General features: G+C 36.8%; 1 protein-coding gene across 1 annotated transcript; it reads left to right on the forward strand.

Moving 5' to 3' along the window:
- On the forward strand, nucleotides 1-20139 carry mmp25b (matrix metallopeptidase 25b). Its single transcript, XM_046852990.1, has 10 exons — nucleotides 1-92; nucleotides 302-433; nucleotides 6441-6573; nucleotides 6946-7084; nucleotides 8598-9067; nucleotides 10846-10942; nucleotides 12158-12240; nucleotides 12327-12479; nucleotides 15070-15357; nucleotides 18916-20139. Exons 2-10 carry the CDS (start codon nucleotides 323-325, stop codon nucleotides 19167-19169), a joined length of 1728 nt encoding a protein of 575 aa, XP_046708946.1. The 5' UTR covers nucleotides 1-92; nucleotides 302-322; the 3' UTR covers nucleotides 19170-20139.
- Nucleotides 20140-21635: the final 1496 nt, after the last annotated feature.

Raw genomic sequence — 21635 nt, forward strand, 5'->3', positions numbered from 1 at the left:
CACACACACACACACACACACAGAAACACTCTTCCTATTGATCTGCTCTGCCTCGTCGTTGGAGGAAGAGCTGGAGGCATCAAACATAACGGGTATGAGCTCACAAATTCATCTCCAGATCTTTTCCTTACGAATTTTCAAACAACTGGTGACTTCTCCTTCCATCTCATTCTGCTCATTATTATTGCTTTATTATCCATGCACTTTTCAACCTTTTAAAGGCTTTCCATGCGCTGGTGGATGGTAGAGGAGGAGATAGTGTACGAGCTCCAATCTGACCAACCCTGATTATTTCTCTTAGGAATAAAGTGCGAGTTGAGGGATGGAGAACTTGGCTGTGTTTTACTTGAGTAGCGCGGTGATGGCGCTCGCCGTTCCGGGAAGAGCCGCACCCGCACCCGCGCCCGCGCCCGACCAGTACTCCCGCGGTATGGTGAGTGATTACACACACACACACGCGACAAGAAGAGATGTGTGTCGCGTTCGCGTGTTTATTTTATTTTGAAAGAAAGAAAGAAAGAAAGAAAGAAAGAAAGAAAGAAAGAAAGAAAGAAAGAAAGAAATTCATTTTTATTTGTATAGCGCTTTTAACAATGAGCATTGTTTTAAAGCAGCTTTACACAAATAATGTGGTGATAAAAATTGAATATGTTCTTTATAAGTAAGTTTGTCCCTGAATGAAAGAAAGAAAGAAAGAAAGAAAGAAAGAAAGAAAGAAAGAAAGAAAGAAAGAAAGAAAGAAAAGAAAGAAAGAAAGAAAGAAAGAAAGAAAGAAAGAAAGAAAGAAAGAAAGAAAGAAAGAAAGAATTTTTGCAAGTGAGAAATGAAAAGAAAGAAAGAAAGAAAGAGAAAGAAAGAAAGAAAGAAAGAAAGAATAAAAAGAAAGAAAGAAAGAAAGAAAGAAAGAAGAAAGAAAGAATTGTTTGCAAATGAGAAATGAAAAGAAAGAAAGAAAAAGAAAGAAAGAAAGAAAGAAAGAAAGAAAGAAAGAAGAAAGAAAGAAAGAATGAAAAGAGAAAGAAAGAAAGAATTGTTTGCTAGTTAGAAATGAAAAGAAAGAAAGAAAGAAAGAAAGAAAGAAAGAAAGAAAGAAAGAAAGAAAGAAAGAATTGTTTGCAAGTTAGAAATGAAAAGAAAGAAAGAAAGAAAGAAAGAAAGAAAGAAAGAAAGAAAGAAAGAAAGAAAGAAAGAAAGAATAAAAAGAGAAAGAAAGAAAGAAAGAAAGAAAGAAAGAAAGAAAGAAAGAATTGTTTGCAAATGAGAAATGAAAAGAAAGAAAGAAAGAAAGAAAGAAAAAGAAAGAAAGAAAGAAAGAAAGAAAGAAAGAAAGAAAGAAAGAAAGAATGTTTGCAAGTCAGAAATGAAAAGAAAGAAAGAAAAGAAATAAAGAAATTAAGAAAAAGAAAGAAAGAAAGAAAGAAAGAAAGAAAGAAAGAAAGAAAGAAAGAAAAAAGAAAGAAAGAAAGAAAGAAAGAAAGAAAGAAAGAAAGAAAGAAAGAAAGAAAGAATGTTTGCAAGTCAGAAATAAAAAAGAAAGTAAGAATGAATTAATGAATTAATGATAGAAAGAAAGAATTGTTTGCAAGTGAGAAATGAAAAGAAAGAAAGAAAGAAAGAAAGAAAGAAAGAAAGAAAGAAAGAAAGAAAGAAAGAAAGAAAGAAAAAGAAAGAAAGAAAGAAAGAAAGAATGAAATGTGATTATAAAACATTGAGGTCTATAATATTTCACGCTGATGATGAAAGATCATTTCTGAATGATTGCAATGGCCACAAAACTACTTTTGGGTTAATTGTTGAAAATCGCTTTACTGGTCTGCAGTGTTTCGCAGTAGTAAATCGATCATGTACTCATTGATGGATGTATAAAGGGTTTAATGTATTTTCAGAACCTACAGTATCTCCATTTCAAATCTACATATTCAGTGATGCTCTAATGAACCTGGTGAAATTCTCGGACTAATGGAGGAACAAATGGGGAGCAGGAAGTAGAGATGAGTTAAAGTGAGCCATGTTTGGTAAAGATCAGATAAAATATCAGTACGAGGAGCAATAAGAGCAATGAGATGTAAACATTTGTAGCCAGTTATTGTAGCTTTTCACTAATGAGTGGTGGTATGAAGTTTGTTGGAGGTCACACACTAGTCCTAAAGATGCTGATAAAGTTTTTTCCAAGTGCCTGAAGTTGTTATAACCAGGGGTCACCAACGTGGTGCCCGCGGGTAGTACCAAGGTAGCCCGCAAGGACCACATGAGTAGCCCGCAGGCCTTTTCTAAAAATAGCTGTTTCCTACTTTGGTAAATCATTGTTGATAATTATTATGAGAAATCATTAACATGATCACATAGATGAATATCATTAATTATTAATAATAACATATAATAAAAGGTAAATTGAGCAAATTTGTTATATCAGATCAAACTGAAAACTGTGTGTATTAAACTGGTAGCCCTTCACATTAATGGTACCCAAGAAGTAGCTCTTAGTTTTAAAAAGGCTGGTGACCCCTGGTGTAAAAGGTATGACTGAACTGTGCTTCCAAATTTGACCCTGTGGTGGGGCTAGAGTCTTGGCAGTCCTTTTTAATCAACGTGCCAAATTTTAAATGTTCTATGGGCTGCCATAAACAAAACAAAAGAAAAAAAGATGGGAAGCTATAATAACAATGAGGAGTCTAGAATCCTTTTATGCTTGGACCTGTTATGAGTTTTAACTACAAATCAGCTTGTAAGAAAAAAAATAAGAATTTAGACAAATAAGCGTTGTTGCAAAGTTGCTGTTGACAATTTCAGCCCATTCCTCCAGACGAATCATTCCCCCGAGTTTCCACAGGTCCATCTGATGAACCCTCAGATTGAAAATCTTGTAGAAATCTTCAATAGGCTGCAAGTCAGGAGTTTGTCTAGACCATGCAATGCTTTCTTTTGTAATTGTGCCTGTATATGTGGGGGTGTTGCGTAATGTCCATTATCTTCCCATATTCAGTTCCAAGTTCCTTTCTGATAAGCCCTTGAACATCAGTGGTCATTTGTATAATCATCGAAACACTCTTTGCAGAACTACACCGCTCTGTATACCACGATGCCCCACCCCCGGTACAGTATTTCACTTTGTGATGGGGGTCTTGGAAGCATATATTTAACCCTCGTTCCTGCAAACATGACGAGCTGAATTGGTGCAAACCTGCTCTATTTGTGTTCCATTTGACCCAAGTATTTTGTTGGAAAATAGTTCTGATTTGTTTGTGTGCTTATGTAGGTGATGATTGGGGTTGCGGTTTATGGTTCTCAGGATATCTGTTGTTTCCTACAGTTGTTACAAGTGCTGAAGTAGAATCTAAAATCAGTCTAAAAACAATAAAAGAAAAAATACTACAGTCCATGACTTGTGTCTAAAGTGAGTTATGCACTTCCACAGCAAAAAAAATCTCCTGTTCTAATGTGATTTATAATAATGAGAAAACTCACAAATGCAGATTCAGAGTTCAGACAGTGAGCGCACGTGTTGAACTACTCCGGCATTTCTCAAGCACCTTCTCTTAGCTGCTGGAGACAGAACAGGAAATAAACATCTATTTCATCTTTTATTCTTTTTTGCACCACAAACGCCTGTTTTGTGAAAGGGCGATGCGTTACAAGCCAGAAGGCACCTACAGTATGTCAACTGATGATTTGCTGTTTGTTTGAAGAAAAGAAATAAAAGTAAACTGTTTTGATTAGTTTTTCAATATTGAATTGCGTAGCATCATATTTGTTTTCCATTGCAGCGTATCGCATTTTGTTCAATTGAATCGGAATCGGATCGCACCGCATCGTAACGGGGTGAATTGTATCGTATCGTTAGCTATGCGTCGAGATGCGAGTCGCATCGGCCTCAGTCACGGAGATGCACTACTTCCCTACTTTCCAGTGATTGTGATTGTTATGCTCACTCGATGGCAAATTATGATCTTTTCTTGAGTTCACAGGTGCAATTTCAGGGTATACTATAGTGAAATGCAGCACATCGAAAATACATATGATTTTTCTATACGGTATGAATCACTAGATATGACATAATATCATATAAACACACTGAAATATACTGTATATTGATAAATGTGTTCTCTTTTCACAGAAAAACTCAAATAATTGAAACAAAAAGTTAGACTCTAATGAAACTATATTTAGCCCATCAAATAATGAACATAAGGAAACCAAGCTGGAAGTGGTCAGAATGTTGATGTAAAACTGATCATGTAAAATTACCAGAAAATGAATGGTTGCAAAAAAAAATAAACCCTTGTGAATTGTAAACAACTTCTGTTTTGTTTTTTTTACCAAGAAAAACTTTGGTTTTATTTCATTGAATCAGATTTATTGTTAATTATTTTTTCAACAAATTTGGAAAGAAAAAAAAAACTACACCAACCAATATGTACAATCTCATTCCCAAAGTTGTTGGACACCTACTGAGTTTGTGGACACCATATGATATGTATTTGAACACTCAATTCTCCACACCTTTTCTTTGCTGTTTTAATGACTTCTACACATCCTAGAAGATCTAAGAAATTCAGAAAGGTGGGATTTAGTGGGTTCCAATTCGTCCAAAAGTGGTTAAGTGCAGTTGAGGTCAGGGTTCATTGCAATTCATTGGAGTTCTTCCAAACTTCCACTTGCCAAAACGTGTCTTTGTAAACCTTACTTTGTGAACAGAGGCATTATCAAGCTGGAAGTGCTGTTGGCTCTTTTTGTAATGCTGTAGAGCATAGAAAGATAGTTGGTTTGCTTCAAAGTTTATAGCAACTGATGGAGGAAGAACCTGCATACTGTAGGTTGGATGGTTGGGTGTCCGTATACTTTTGGCCTTAAAGTCATGTGTGATTCAATCTACTACATACTGTGTGTATCAGCCAGATGTGTTTTGGTTTCCTTTTGTTTCCGGTTCCTTGAGGTTTTTTCCGCATACCATCTCAGGGAGTTTTTCCTTGCCCTTGTCACCACTTCCTCACTCATTATGAATACATTTATATTGCCTAATTTATACATTTAATGTTATATTAGTAATCTAGTTACTTCCTTACTACTGTAAGGTTGCTTTAGGATGATGTCTGTTGTTTAAACGCATCTCCAAATAAAAATGAGTTGAATAAAGGGATTGTACAGGGAAGGATGCACACATGGTTGGTGGTTTTCCATGAATATTTTCATATTTATAGTATCTTTAAAGGCATGTTTCAGTGTTTTTAAGTGCATTGGTGAATGGCATTTCTGTTGTGTTCTGCTGTACATCAATGGTCACCATGTTCTACATAGAAAAGAAGGAATTGACGTATGGAACGGAATGATATTGACTGCATTTATTCACCTTCTTTTCTTTTTTTGGTTTTGAACGGTTCTTCTTTCCTGGATTTTAAACTAGACGTGGTTGGGCTTGTTTTTAGTAAAGGGGTTAAAAAAATCCTAAAATATTGCATTCATCAGGAAAGGAACCATTTTTACATACTGTAGTACCCCCATTTTTAAGGCTCGAAAGTAATTGGACAAAATAATATAATTACAAATATGGCTTATTTCTAATACATTGAATCAGATCCTTTACAGTCAATGACTGATTTCTGAAACTCATAAGTATCACCAAATGCTGTGTTTGAAATAAGGAGGAAACATGCCATGGGCCTGGCTGTTAAATTGTTTATCAATGAAGCGTCTATTGGATGTACTTTTGGATGTAGTTTTTAAACGATTGTTGCAGTATTTTTAACCCCCTAAATTATAGGTAAAGGTGCATTTTCCCTACAGTGCAGTGAAATTCTTTCCTTGTATAACTTGGTGATATTAGGAAGTTGGGGTCAGCCAGGAAAGTGCCGCACTGGAGCACATAGGGTTAAGGGCCTTGTTTAAGGGCCCAATGGTTGCAGCTTGGAAATACTGGGTCTTAAACCCCTGACTTTCTGATCAGTAACCAGAACCTTGAACACTGAGCTCACACCAAATCAGATCCATTTTTGTCCAAATCCATTATTTACATAAAAATAATGGGTTTTTGTTTAACCTCATCCTCTTTCTACAACTTCAGTTCTTACAAAACAAAATCCATTATCTAAGTATTTAATCCTTTTGCCTGAAGCAATTATTAGCCCCAAGAATTTAATCCATTAAAGACCTGAGGCAAGGAACAAGTATATAAAATGTAAGATATATAAAAGGCGCTGCATGCTTGATAGTTTCTAGCCTCATTAAATGTTAAAAGAGGAAGCTGAGTGCTGTTTGTTTTGTGCAGTAGAAACTTGTGATTATATCATATAGAATGTGGTAAAATACCTGGATCAATCGTTCTTACCATAGAACTTACAAATAAAGAAAGTAATTGATCAGAACTCTGGGAATAAGAATAAACCCTGTAATGTGTATTTGATATTATATTATTTAAAATCATCTTGGATTCATGTCTTACACAGGATTGGCTGAGCAGATATGGGTATCTCCCTCTTCCTGATCCACGGACAGGGAGATTGCAGACCAAAGAAGGCATGGAGAAAGCCATCAGACAGATGCAGAGGTTCGCAGGCCTGAAGGAAACGGGCAAACTTGGTAAAAATGTGCATGCTGTACACGGCAGCGTGATATTTATTTGTCATTTGAATCACTTTTGCTTAAAGAACGAAAACAGTGTTTATTCAACATTAAACATCTCGCCAGTTTCCTGGTATTCTATGATTCCCTTAAACTGTCTAAGATGTTTTTTGAAATGCGCTGCGGTTGATAGGGAATCGCATTGTGAGTGGAAATGCTTCATTCATAATCCGTTAGTCTAGCCCCATGCTTTTAGTGCGCTCTGTCAGCAGTGCATTAGGGGTTTCCATTACTGCAGTCCATATATTGATCCGTACTTTCTTTACTCCGTACTTTCTTCTCTCTCTCCTCTTTCTCTCTTTCTCTCTCTCGTTCTCTTTCTCCAACCAGATGGGGACACACTAAAACAGATGTCGCTGCCTAGATGCTCACTGCCGGACATTGTCGGCACAGAGGACATGCTGAGAAGGAGGAAGAAGCGCTATGCTCTCTCCGGGTCCAGTTGGGAAACGACTAGTCTGAAATGGAGGTTTGTTCTTTCACGTCTAGTATGTCGCATTTTCAGTGTCACATCAAACATTTCACTTTCATTCGATTTCATTGAATATAGTATAGATTGTCCTTGACTTACGATGGAGATGCGTTCTGATGACCGGATTGTAACTTTTAAAAACTCATGACGTAAATACTGTAGGATACGGTAGAATACCACTGTCCTACCATCCTACCATCATTTCTTTATAATACAGAATTTAGCAAAACAAAGCAATTTACAGTACAAACGTATATATAAATGTTACAGTATATATATGTGACAGTGGGCGGTGTGCGAGTGGAGGGTGGAGCCGGACATCCTCTGTTGAGAGAGAAAGAGACAAAAGCTACATTTGGGCTTTAAAACACCAAATACAACACCAATGGCCAACTGCTAGTTCAAAAATTTCCCATTCTGCCACCTTGTATATAGTACAAGATACTTATATAATTACAGGTAGTCTCCGACTTACAATGGATATGTGTTCCAATGACCCCATCGTAGTCGAGATAAGGCCTAGCCATTCCCACGGAGACTTAAAGAATGATTAGATTAGATTAGATTAAATTAGATTAGATTAGATTAGATTAGATTAGATTCAACATTATTGCCATTGTGCAAAGTACATGTACAGAGCCAATGAAATGCAGTTAGCATCTAACCAGAAGTGCATAAGTGGCCTATTTACAATAAATAACAGTAGATAAATATTGTATGAGGTCCATATATACAGGGATGAGGGTGATTAATGTACAGCAGGTGGGTAATAATATATGGTATATATAGTAATATATAATTGTATTGTGCAAAGATTATGCATAGACAGGCATGTCAGAAGATGATATACTGACATATAGTCACTGATATAGTTATGTACAAGTATGTAAGTATGTATGATATTGTACTGTATATACAGTGTAGATATGGGTGGAATGTACAGTAGTGCAAATGTGAGTTATGGATGGTGCAAAAAAAAAAGTGTATTGGATAAGCAGTGCAAAATACACAGTAAGTGACATTGCAGTATTGAATTAGAACATCCACAGAAAAAAAGCTTGTGCGGCTCTGACATACCTGTAGCGTCTGCCCGATGGGAGAAGGGTGAACAGTCCATGGTTGGGGTGAGAGGTATCTTTGTTGATGCCCTTCGCCCTTTGCAGACAGCGTTTATTGTAAATGTTCTCCAAAGTGTGTAGCTGAGTGGAATGATTCATTGGGCCCTCTGAAGGGCTTGATGATTATGATCAGTATGGGGCATTATACTGTTATTTGTTTATAAATTACAAAATACTTTATACTTTTGCAAAACAAAGCAATTTACTCTACCATAATGTATAAACTTTACTGTATATAATATATACATATATTATATATTATTTCGAATTTTGTCATATCGTCATTGTAAGGTCGAATAATCAAACCACCGTAAATCAGGGACCATCTGTACAAGGTGACTCATTGCTGCCAGTGAATGGACCTGTAACTTCTTTACTCCTTATTTTCTTAGTGTCCTGAGCTACCCCAATCCTTCCTTACTCAAAAGGGAACATGTGCAATCGATTATGTACTATGCCCTCAAAGTCTGGAGCAACAGCACCAACCTCGAATTCGTCTCGGTCCCCATAAACGAGGCCGATCGTGCCGAAATCCGAATTTCCTTCGAACGCTCCCTCCATGACGACGGCTATCCTTTCGATGGGAAGGGAGGCACACTCGCTCATGCCTTCTTCCCTGGCCAGGCTGACATCAACGGGGACACCCACTTCGATGATGAGGAGACATGGACGTACGGCCGGCCAGATGGAGAAGGAACCGATCTCTTTACTGTAGCTGTGCACGAGTTTGGCCATGCGTTAGGTCTTTCTCACTCGTCGGCTAGTCCCTCGATCATGCGCCCGTACTACCAAGGACCGGTGGGAGACATTAGCAGATACACACTTCCCATGGATGACCTGCTCGCCATCCAGACGCTGTATGGTGAGAACATTTTAAAGCATTTGGATTTCTGTGTGTTTCAATCACTATTATTCTTCAATTTCATTCACTACCTGTCAAATCTATGGATTATGACACAAATGATCATAGTATAATATGCTCCTATTGATTACTCAAAATATCCCAAAAAAGTTCACTCAAACAATATTAACTAGCAAAAAAATATGCTAATTAGAGCTACATTTGGAAAATAATAGCATTATGTTTGGGCTGATATTAGTGATACCATATTCATTCATGAAAAAATAAGTCGAGGGTGCCAATAAATCCGAAGGGTTTATAGATTAGAATAGATGAAAATGTGTTTAGATTAGCTCAGATTAGCTCAGATTAGTGAACATGGACATATTTCTTCAGGATACTTAATTCTTGGAAGTCATCATATTAAAAAGTTGACTAAGCATTATTTAGATCTGATTATTCTTATTATTTTGTATTATTCATTCACTGTTTGCCCATTAAAATATATTTAATAGATGCTAAAGGGGAGTGATGGGACGTCAGGGCTAGCAAGGCCTTCTCTTCTGGCTGAAGTCTATCAGAATTACTGGCTTATGTTTTAATATATTTTGGTCCATGAATATGTGTTAAATTATTCCAATAGTTTATTCTCTTCATTTTATAGCTTTTTTCTCTGGTGTTTCTTACTTCCGCGTGTATGTTTCGGTTAGAGTTTCTATCCAATCAGATTTCAGCTGTCACATCATATGTTTCCGGGGTCAAAGGTATCTTCCTGCCTTGAGACTTCACTGTAAACACTGCAGGTGTCTAATTGCTTATAAATCATGTAAACTGTTGCTTTAACCAATCAGATTTCAATTTGCTGACTCCGAGGCCATCTTGCAGGTATCCAATACCATCAGCATTTTCACGGTCTTTGATTGGATGGTCAGAGCGTGCACTAGTCAGAGCTCATGAACCGCATCTGTAACAAACTGCACAAGCTCAAATATATTTGTGTGGATTTAATAAGGGCTAAAACAATTCCTCGAGTAATTGGAATACAAAAAAACAAATAATTTGTCTCGATGCTTCGTTTAGACTATTTAACTACACACGGCGCACTGTGTTTCGCCACAGACCATTATTACTGACACACCCACTGCACAAAATGTGCTGTAGAATGAAAAATGGAGCAATGGAGGAAAACAGCATGGTGTGAGGATAAGATTCAGGCTAATAAAAACGACAGAAAGATTCCAAAGTTTGGGATCATTTTTCAAACTAAAACATTGAGAAAACACCCTGCGTTTACCATTTTTAAAGTAATTTGAAATAGATTTTAATTTTTTTATTTATGATTTTTTTGTTTATATGTTTGTATTTGCATTTTGAAGTAATATTGCAATTAAATGCACTAAATGGGTTTAATTTTCACAGATATTCTTGTATTTCAGCATTACATCTTTTTTAAAAGGAAACAAACTACTAGTTCATTTTAAGAGGCCCGCCTTATTTTCTCTTGTTCATTTACTATTTCTCTTCAATTAAGAAAAAGTACTTCTTATCCGATTACTCAATTAATCTATGGAATACTTGATTACTATAATAGTCGATAGCTGCAGATACACAGATACAGATTTGGTTGCAGATACACTTAAATTCACAAGATGGAATTTTCAAGAAAAGCTGGAAATCTTTTTCGTTTTTGCTTATCCGATTTGTTAAATTTTAGTTCTCTGGGAATAATCATGACTTACGACAAGCCATTAGTGAATTGATGATGATGATGATGATGATGAGCATGTATTTTCTTGTAGGAATCAAAGCAAACAGAGCAACACCTCCCCCTAGTGGTGATTTAACTCCAGGTGTCCCTGAGCTGCCCAAAATTCCATCAACCAAAGGGACTGTACAGTAAGTGAATCATAAAAATATTGATTTTAAAAGATACATTTTTAAAATATAAAAATTACACATTAAATAAGTCCTGGAAAGAATTAAATAAGTCCTTGGAAAAAGAAACTGTAACGTTGCATTCAACTTGCAACTGAATCAAAAGGCGGGGACTTCCTGTAAATACTGCACGGTAATGACAACTGAATACGAGAGCTCACGCCTTTCCTGTGTCTCTCTTGTTTTTGGTGTCTGGTAACTGTCTAGACGATAGACTGTCTGCATTTTTAAGACAAGATTCATGCACTAACACATCAATAGCGAAAGTGTTCTGGAGTTTCATATTTGAAACCCATGCAGTATATGTCCAAAAATGTGATCTTCAGGAAACTGAGCCATGCATCGGTGTTGAATTTATTGCAACAAACAAGTGAAAACAGGACAATAACACAATATTTCATTACCATTTAATCAATAAAATGTCATGAATCTACACAATAGATCCACACTAACAAAATGCAAGGGTGGGCTAGAAAGGTGTGGGGAAGTGTCTAGTAATGTTTTGGGCTAGAAAAATTTGGGGTGCTACTAAGGTTTGGGGTAGGGGCAAGCAAGGTTCAGGGAAGAGGCTAGTAATGTTTGGGGAGGCTAGTAAAGTTTGGGTGGTTAGTAAGGTTTGGGCAAAGGGCTAGTAAGGTTTGGAGGGATAGTAGGGTTTAGGGGGGCTAGTAAGGTTGGGACTGAATATGGAGTCTATCTCAGGAACACGGGTTGTCGGGCAGTTATGGATCCTGTGTGGTATGCTAGTAATTTTTGCCATCCAGCTTCTCCTAGATCTAACATGTAGAAAGACTTGAACCTGGGGTCAGGATCAAAGCCAGGACAATGGAGCCATGAGGCTTCAATAAAACTCACTGTGCTTTATACCTCTAAGCCTACAAATTCCAGCAGACTCCCAGAGCAACTTGCAATTTTATCGTTCATATAAAGAAAGCAGCACTGCTTGCTAAAGGGGCCCAGCCGGTGTTAGGTTGGCGGAGCTGGGACTTGAACTCAAACCTTCTGATCAGAAGTACAATATCTTAACCACTAAGCTACCAACTGAGAAACGCATTCTTTGGGCATTTGAGACGTAATGGTTTATTCTCTAGAAAGGCAAAATGGTAACTATGACTTATATGCATAAGGTACAATCAAGAAGTAAAATCATTAAGTATGAATTTTTTTTTTTTCCAGGCCCAACCCTGGTTACCAGGATCGCTGTGAGGGAGGATTTGATGCAGTCGCCAACATCAGAGGCGATGTCTTCTTTTTTAAAGGTGTGTTTTTTGGATTTAAAGTTTTTTTTTTTTAAATAGCGTTCGAATAAATTCACAGTTACAGTTAATTTGCGCTTTTATGTCAGGACCTTATTTCTGGCGAGTGCAGCGATCTGGATCTTTGGTGTCCCTCGCCCCTGCTTTCATCAAAAACTTCTGGGTTGGACTGCCACCCGACGCAAACAAGATAGACGCTGTTTATGAGCGAAAGATTGACAGTCGCATCATCTTCTTTATAGGTCAGTGAGAGCGGTACAGTGATAATGTGTAAGAATGTATGTGTGTAAGAATGTTGAGAAATCGGTGTTTTAAAATGCCATAATATGACATTTCAAGTCAATTTCTGGTTTTACTGTTAATATTAGGATTCATTTTAGGACATTTAGCAATGTTAGAAAGCTGTGGTAAGAGCACATGGTTAACCATGATACAGCACCCCTGGAGCACAGAGAATTAAGGGCCTTGCTCAAGGTTACAAGAGTGCCAGCTTGGCGATAATAGGGCTTGAACCCCCAACCGTCCGATCAGTAACTCAGAGCTACCACCTGAATTATTTTCTTTTCTTTCATATATATTCTACTATTTTTCAACAATAAAGACTATGAAATAATACACAAGCAGCGACCAACAACAGCAGGATCTCAAGTTTAAATTTTTTATCTAGAATACTTTATTGATCCCACATGGTTATTCTTCACATATCTCAGCAATGTGGGCAACCAGGGTCAGATTGCAGAGTCAGCAAGATTGCAGAGTAACATGCCCCTGTTCTTCTGGTCATAACAAAGAGCCACTGAGCTGCCACTTCCCCAACTTCTGTCTATCCTGGGAAACCGAACAAGACAATAATTTAACCTGGATGTAATATCAATTGCAGGACATCATGGAGACACAAGTTCTTTAGCAGTTTACAGTCAGCACCTTGGACAAGGGAGCTATGAGAGAGGATTTCTGCAATAAAACATACTGAGATACATCCCAGTTCCACACTTTTAAAATCTTTGTTATCTTCCAAATTTAAAATGAAAGCATTTTTTATGCTGAGGCAGTTTAAGTTTTTCCAAAAGCATTGTCATAAATAGCTTAATTCATGGACATTAAAGTCACATTTTAGATTTGGTCACATTTGACAAAAATCTACATAATATACTGTGGAGCAAAATGCATGCGGACACCTTCACAATACACTCATAAGTTCATCTTATTTTAACTGTTGCCTCATTGTTCAAACACTCAATTGTCTAAAATGTCTTTGTGCGCTGTAGCATTGTGATTTCTCTTCACTGCAACTAATGAGCCTGAAATTGTGCACAAATGTGCACTCTCCTCACTACCCTAAGGGCTCTATTGACCTGCTCCCAGGTCCCAAAGGGGGAACAAATCTTTTCTCTCTCTCTCTGTATGCAACACCAAAATATATTTTTTGCTGGTGGAATCAACCTTCTAGACTGGCAGGATAATTTTGTGGTAAGAAAAAAAGATGGGAGTCCTACTACCAAGATGACTATCCAGACTTGCTACCCTCTTCCATTCATGGCCACTGCTTTTAAACTACTAAGAGAGCCAGTCTGTACACCAAATTAGACCTCAGGAATGCCTACCACCTGCATATCAAGGATGGAGATGAGTGGAAATCTGCATGAAGCCTGATCGTGCTGTTTGGCCTGAAAAATTCTCCAGTGGTTTCTTTTTCTATTTAGATGATGTACTTCTAATTTTTTAAGATGTCAGTCTGTTAGGTCATGAAGTGCCTCCTGAGGATTCCCTTGTATGTTAAGATAAAGAAGTGAAAGTTCTTGAAGCTCACTGTATATAATGGAAGTCTCTAGGTGGCCCCCCAGGAAGACCATGGCAGGCAGGGACTTGCCTATACATTCTTATTTGAATGTACAGCACATACTGGGCTATAACTGGTGATTTCAGCTCAGCAGAGGTTCCTTAAACTTCTCTGGGTAAGAGATTTATCTCCCGGTTCATTTATATGAGGCTCAAACGACAATGCACTTGTGTTAAATTTGTCTAACCCATTTTTTAACCTACAAGTGACACAGACATGACCCAACTCTTTGTTGTGGACAAAGGGTTTGACTCTCCACCTGGGACCCTCCAAGTTTTGTAAACTGGGCCCCCCAGTTCCTCTAGCCTTTCATTGTGTTGCAAAGGCTCGGTCCAACCAATCTACAGTCTTTTCTTCTTCAGTCCATGTGGATGTGTCCCACCTTGCAGGCTACCCATCTCAAACCCATCACCAGATCTTTTCTCTTCAACTGGCTCCTACTTGGCCAGTCTGGCTTCACTATTCACTGCCTACTGGACTCTCATGTAGCCTGTGAGCACATCCAGTTCTTAGTGGACTGAGGGGGTTATGCTGCACAGAACATTCTTGAGCCAGAAATAATTCAGGATTTCCACTGACACTATCCTGGGCAGTTCCTAGGGCCTTGGACAATATAAACTTTAGACACTAGATGGAGACAATGTGTTGTTTTTTTTATTTGCCTCTTTACCTTTACTGTTTACTATGCTAAATTTCTTTATAGACTCTAGATTCTTTTGTGTGTTAAATTCCCTGGAGATGATCACTTTTTAATCTGTTGTCTTTAAATTTTTGATTGCTAATGGTATCTAATTGCATGTATTGTGAAAGGTAAATTTCCAGTGCAAATCTGTAACTCTGTGCTATCTGTGTAAAGCTGCTTTGAGACAATGTCCATTGTTAAAAGCGCTATACAAATAAAAATGAATTGAACTGAATGAAATGTATGGTTCAGATGTGTTATATTCTGATTGACTTTTAATGGAAAAGAGATGTTTTTTTTCACTTCTCAGGTTCACAGTACTGGATTTTCAAGGACACTGTGGCATTGCCTGGTTACCCACGGCCTTTGTCTGAATGGAGCATGAGAACTCCCGATGGGAGGATGGTGGATCGAGTGGACGCAGCATTCGTTTGGGCCCATAATGGCCACACGTATCTATTTAGTGGTGATCATTTTTGGAGGTTCACAGAGAATCAGGGGGAAATAGTATCGCATCCAGATGCGGACTACCCAAGAAGTGCCTCCCTCTGGAAGGGGGTGCCCAGCAATCTTGATGACATCATGAGCTGGGGGAAAGGTAACAATCTCAAACCATCTTTAGCTCAGTAAAGTAGTATGTACCTCGGCTCTTCAGGCTATTGTGGAGTAGTGGAATTTTGTATCAGGTGCATTTAAACTTTCACAAAACAATGAAATAGTTTTCCATGTTTTTCCTTGTCAATAATCCATATATTTTGTCACTTGACTCGCAATAGCTATAGTTACTAAAATGCAAGACACAACGACAAGATCCTTCGTTAATCCTTGCAAAAACTATCAAGTATTAATAAGGCAAGGGACATTTATTAGCACATTTCTCATACAAAAGGTTTGCATAAGTAAAAATAGAAGCATAATATAGCAGGATCAATTAAACAGTCATGTAATGGAAGTGAACATGACAGTGAAAGTGGAAGCAAGTGCACAGAACATTTATTTAAAATAAACAGGCAAAGAAATCCCAATTGGAAACGAGAAACAGGCTGAGGTCAGGCAAATGACCAACAACATGAACTAGGGAAAGCAAGAATGTGAACAAGAAATCATACCGAGATCAGAAACCAGAACGCGAAAGAGGGGAAAAAAAGGCTTTCATATGAAAGGGACTATTTTTTTTATCTCCGTTGGAGCCTTCCGTGCACACTGTGACAGCGTTTTCAGTCAACGAAAACATGGCTTTTTTGGAAACACTGGATATGATTTGAAAATGCCGTTTTGGCGTCCCAGTGTGGACTGTGAAAACAGAGGCTTGCATTTTTAGTCATTGCCGCAACGTTTCAAAGAGTCGGAAAGTAAATAAACGTCAGGTGGAAATGATGCAGGTCGAAGGGTCACGTGCACAGTACAGTGGTGTAAGCATTTTTCAGACGTTTAAGTGTGGATGAGCGTTTTTAGATGAAAATGGCGTGTCTTGTGGAGTGCTGACGTGTCCCTCCAGGATGAGTGATTTCTCTTAATTAATAAAATGTGACTAAAATAAACTATCTACAATAGCCATAGTGTTTTTTATTCAGGGATTTGTGAATACTGCGAGAAATAAAAATATATTTAGAATTCGATGCTGTATTTAAAATTCTATAGCAAATCAATGGAAACCAATAACAGAAAAAAACAAAAGCCAAAGATTTTCTCATAATTGTCTACATTTTCTTGGGAATTTCTATGTGTTGCATTTCCTATAAAACATTAATATAGTAAAGTAATATAGGGTAATTATAATATGCAAATACGCTTCTAACAAAACATCACATACAAGGTGTTGTAAAAATTTTCATTTGAGTTGCCATGTCAATTCAGAATTCTCATTCAGAAATGAAAAAAATTATATAATATAAAGAATTATATGATTATGTTTCTCAAATTACTACTAGCCTATTAAATTGGATGGACAGTCAATACAACAGTGTTTTCCCCCAAACCCCTCAAATTAAATCTGAAATTCTAGTGCAATTTTTTATTTTGGAATCCAAATGCATTAAGGCAACATTGTGTCATTGTTTAAATGTTTATGGACTTGGTTGGAGGACATAGGTGCCTTCTTTGGTAGCTGATTTGTATACATGTCCAGTTTGATTTTGAATACGACTTGTATGTGAATGCGCTTATGGTTGAATGGAAATGGCTTCGCATTGTGAATGGAAACAAGTTTGATTCTGTTGCGTTGATTTGCACACTTGTAGGTTGCAAGGACACTGTGGCAACATCTTGGTTTCACAGATACAACAGATGTACAAAACAGATGTACAGATGATACAAAAAAAAAAGATGTACAGATGATACAAAATGCTGCTTAAAATTTTGTTTTGCTGAATGGAATTAGGTTGGCCTTTGTTTGTAGATATATTGAGCTCTAACAACAGTGTTGTTAGAGCTCAATACTATTACACTGAGCCCTTATAAGCTTAAATAAATTATATCAGTATCTGTAGCTGTTAATGAGGCAGTCTAAAGGTTGCAAGTACATAAAGATTCAGGGCAGAGAACAAAGACAAAAAGGTCATCTGATTTGCAGGGGACACTGGTGGACAAAAGTTCTTAGTAATGCCCTTCATTCCCATCACATACTCCATATGAGTCCATTCATAACTAATGTTAATTACTCATTAAAACAAATAACATAATCTTAAAAATGTGTGTATCCCCAAATTGGGCATTTAACAAATACACCATTAGTTCAGAGTTAAAAATGAAATAGTATTAAAATGTAATGAGCTTGGAAAAATTTTGTTTTCACAAAAATTTGGTTTCACACGTGCACAAAAGAGAAGAGATCAGGCTTTGGAACAATCTGACCTTCCATCCAAAACATGCTCAATGAGACCTAGAAAAAGTATAAAATTGTGAATTATCCTTATTGGATAAACTAAATTGGACTAATTTATAAAATAATATATAATCAAATTTCTATAATTTCTATAACAAGGGAGGTGGTAGCTTAAAATTTAAGGCATTGAACTTTGGCTCTAAAGGTTGTGTGTTCAAATCCCAGGCTCACCTGAGCAAGGCCCCTTACCCCATAGCTGCTCATTGTATGAATGAGATAAATGTAAATCAGTCTGTATGAGGGAATCTGCCAAATGATGTAAAATAATCTATTTACTTCTGTTGAGCTCCTTTGGGACAGTCAATTTTTAAAATAGCATTGAATTGAAATCTGATTGCATACAGGAACTGGAGAGTCTGGTGATCGTTTGAACTCGTCGTCTATGAAGAGTAGAGTAAACACCTTTCTGGCACACTGCTTTGGAACACAACGGAAACTGTCTGGCTCACATAGCTAGCACTGTTACCCAGTGGTGGACAGTAACAAAGTGGACAGTAACACTGTAGCTTTGTCATGTATCTGTACTTCCTGAAGTATTTCACATTTGCTGAGACTTTAACTTTACATTTCAAAGTCAAATGTTTTACTTTTGCAAAATCAGTCGTTCCTTTTTATTTATGAGTGAATTAGTTAGCTTAATCAGCATCAGTGCAATAGCAAGCAGAATCTTTTGAGAGGAATAAACATTCAAAACTCGTGGTCTTATTTGAATGATTTTTCTAAGTATTGAAAAGAAGGTTTTGAGATCATGATCATTTTAATAGATATCAATCAGTGTTTGACTCATTAATATCATTCTGTTAATAGATTGGTGTGTTAAGAGTGTTTTCACATAAACTGAGGTGATTAGGAAAAATATTGTGACAAAATTATAATAGGAACATTACAACCATAATAAATCATAGCACTTTGAATATTTTTGCATTTTTACTCATAGTAATATTTTACTTTAACTCAAGTACATGGTTTGTTTATTTAATCCACCACTGGCACATAGCTGCAATATGAAGAATGTCAGTTATTTTAATTGGTGACAATTTGTGCATGCCAAAATTTACAGGTATGGTAAGTTATAGATGATAAGTGCAAGATTCCATTGCATCTGTTATACAACCGCTACAGTAAAATTGCAGTTGTGGTAATAGGTGTATTGTAAAAACACAATTAGGCTAATTACTTTGCAGAACAAGCATAGGGTTTTTGTAGTCTAAAAATAAACAAAACTCATTTGAATGAACCACCAAAATAAAAGTTTCCTTCTTTTTTCTTTAGCGGGAGACACCTACGTCTTCAAGGGCAACTCCTACTGGGTCCTAAAGAGTGGAGGAATGGATCAGGACGTTCTGAATCCCAAATCGACGGCAACCGATTGGATGTTTTGTCCGACCCCGACACCACCCGTCCAATACCCGCTAACCCCAAACCCTTGCAAATGCAGCTGTGATGTTAAGAATGCTTCCACACTCGCCGGAACTTCATCGCTAGTTATTTTAATAATGGTTCGGTGCATCAGTGTGCTGATTTAAACTGATTACTCGGTTGAATTGGAAGAAATGTGACATTATGGCACTGATTATGCATATGTCAAGTCAAGGACTTTCGGTTGCTGAGTATGCTGTTTCACTGCTTGCCTGAAATGCAAAAAATTTGAAACAAGCTAAATTCAATCAAAGAAGTGATTCATATGATGAAGGGTTTTAAGGAAAATTTGAGTGTCTGCTATGATCAAACCGAATTTATGAACCTCTATAGTGATTATAAAGACTATTATGAGCTTGTGTTTCTTTCTGCAAATTTCGGCTCTTAGAGGTTGTATGTGTGCAGGTTTCTGGACATTTGCATATCGAGTGAATTTGGACTTTTCGATAAGGATACAAGTGCAGGTACCTTTTTTTTTTTAATCGAATTAGATTTATTGTCTATAAATCCTATGCAATGGAATGTATGACTTGTTATAGTAGAAAGAATTGGGAAACCAAATAGTCAAAATGTTTAAATATGCAAGTATATGTAAATATTTATTCATTCTTGTATTCGGTCCTCTGTCAATGCATTTCAATCAATTCCTTGCTGTTTTCTTACAAAATGCTATAAGCGATTTATATGATTGTTTGGCCAGAAAAATATATTATATATAAGAGCTCTCTTTTGGGCTTTATAACACATGCAACCTTTATTCTCCATAGGTACCTTAAATACTTTTTTATTTTTTATTATTGCTATTTTATCAAACGTTTCATTGATTTCTTCGTTCTTTTGACGAGAAGAAAATTTGACAGATACGTCCATCAGCCTAAATGTCAAGCATATGGGGAAATTTGCGGGTCAGAATCCCCACTGTTCAAGTCAGGAGTAATTTGTTTTTATTATTATTATTTTCTTTTGAATGTTTTTTTTTTCTATTCCCAATTCAACTATAAATATAACTGTATTTTTAAGCATCTTTTTTAATTGAGCTGGTGAAGACATTAATAAATCAAGTTACATCTATGCCAAGTATCTGACAACTATGTCTATATAAACATTGATCTAACATTAGGTAATAAGTAAATAATCATCAGGGGGTTTTTTGTAGACATGACGTAAAAAATTAGTTTTTAGGTTCAGGTGAAGCTCTAGCTCATTTTCTTGACAATATTCCGAGCGTGTATAATTTTCCGTATAAATGACCTACAAGTGATCTGGTTCATTAAACTATAAGTGGACATGCATACATAAATATAGTGAATATAAATTGTTTCATAAACTATAAAAACCTTATTTTGTGATGTAAAAAAAACCCAAGATCAACCAAGAAAACAAACCCATTTTAATAGGGGAAAAGAAGAAAAAGTGTACAATAGCATCTCTTTGTTAAAATACCTTATAATAGAAGATTCTATTGGGGTTATCGTTTGCAGATTTTATTCCTTGGAAAAACTCTCCAGCTCTACAAGGCTTACAAGGCTGTGAACAGCATTTTCCAAGTCATTCCATAAGCTTTAAAACATGGCACTGACTGGAAAACTCTTGTGTTCTTCTTCTGAAGATATTCCTTTGTGCTTTTGGCCATTATCCTGTTAGAAGTTACAATTATTTGTAATCTTCAGCTGTCGTATCATAGAGTGATGCTTCCACAACCATGTTTTACTGTTTTTTGAGCTGCCCAACATTGTCTACTTTGGTTCCATGAACTATAACGCATTTTGCCAAAAGGGATAGTTTGTTTTTCTGAGAAAGGGCTTCCATTTATGGGACTTCCGGTAAATGAAAAGATGCATGAGATTGAAAATGAAAAAGATGAAAAATTGGTGTAGAGATTTCTTAAACTTCATCTCGATTTTTACTTAAATGTTATCCATAGTTTGTCTTCTAACTGACAGTTGTTTAAGATGTCACCCAGACCAGTAAAGCAGAAGCTGAAAAACACAGAAATAACAGAAATCGCATTGCACTCGGAAGGCCTTGAAGAGATGCTGCAAATCACACACGTTTAAGAGAACTCCTCATCCAGTTATGGAGCTCAAACTAGTGACTTTCACACGGACTCAAGTGATGTCCTACAGGCAATAATTTCAGGAAAAGTCGACATGGCCTTTCAGTTTAAAATCGTTCTCTCAGCTGTACAAGATTTCAAAGAATCAAGTAGCAGAGTGTTTTGGAAGACTGACACAGACAGGAATGCATTTCTCAGTTACTACCCTTCAGTTGATGACCAGCGCTCTCAAAAAGAAAGTTGATGCGCTTATCTCTAACCTAACCCAATTAGGTTTACCAGAAAAATCTGAGGGCAGTTGTAATTTCAGAAAGTTGGTTACCCGAGGAATTGAACATGGAACCACTGCGAAAGACTCTGTCCATTGAGAGAGCACAAGGATTTGGGGATATACGACGGATGCGTCCAGAGCAAAGAAAGATGTACTGTTCCAAAATCAACGAGTCGTGTTTTTTCCAGACCTTTCTTCTGAGGTAACCAAGCAACGAAGACAAGTCGACGAAGTCAAGAGAAAGCT

Source organism: Silurus meridionalis, chromosome 7 (assembly GCF_014805685.1).
Source record: "Silurus meridionalis isolate SWU-2019-XX chromosome 7, ASM1480568v1, whole genome shotgun sequence".
Classification (NCBI taxonomy): Eukaryota; Metazoa; Chordata; class Actinopteri; order Siluriformes; family Siluridae; genus Silurus; species Silurus meridionalis.

Excerpts from the sequence above, each read along its gene's own strand:
- mmp25b (XM_046852990.1), top strand. The coding sequence starts at position 323 with ATGGAGAACTTGGCTGTGTTTTACTTGAGTAGCGCGGTGATGGCGCTC. Across the intron at positions 6,574-6,945 it reads GAAGGAAACGGGCAAACTTG|ATGGGGACACACTAAAACAG; the intron begins GTAAAAATGTGC and ends TTCTCCAACCAG. Across the intron at positions 12,241-12,326 it reads CGATGTCTTCTTTTTTAAAG|GACCTTATTTCTGGCGAGTG; the intron begins GTGTGTTTTTTG and ends CTTTTATGTCAG.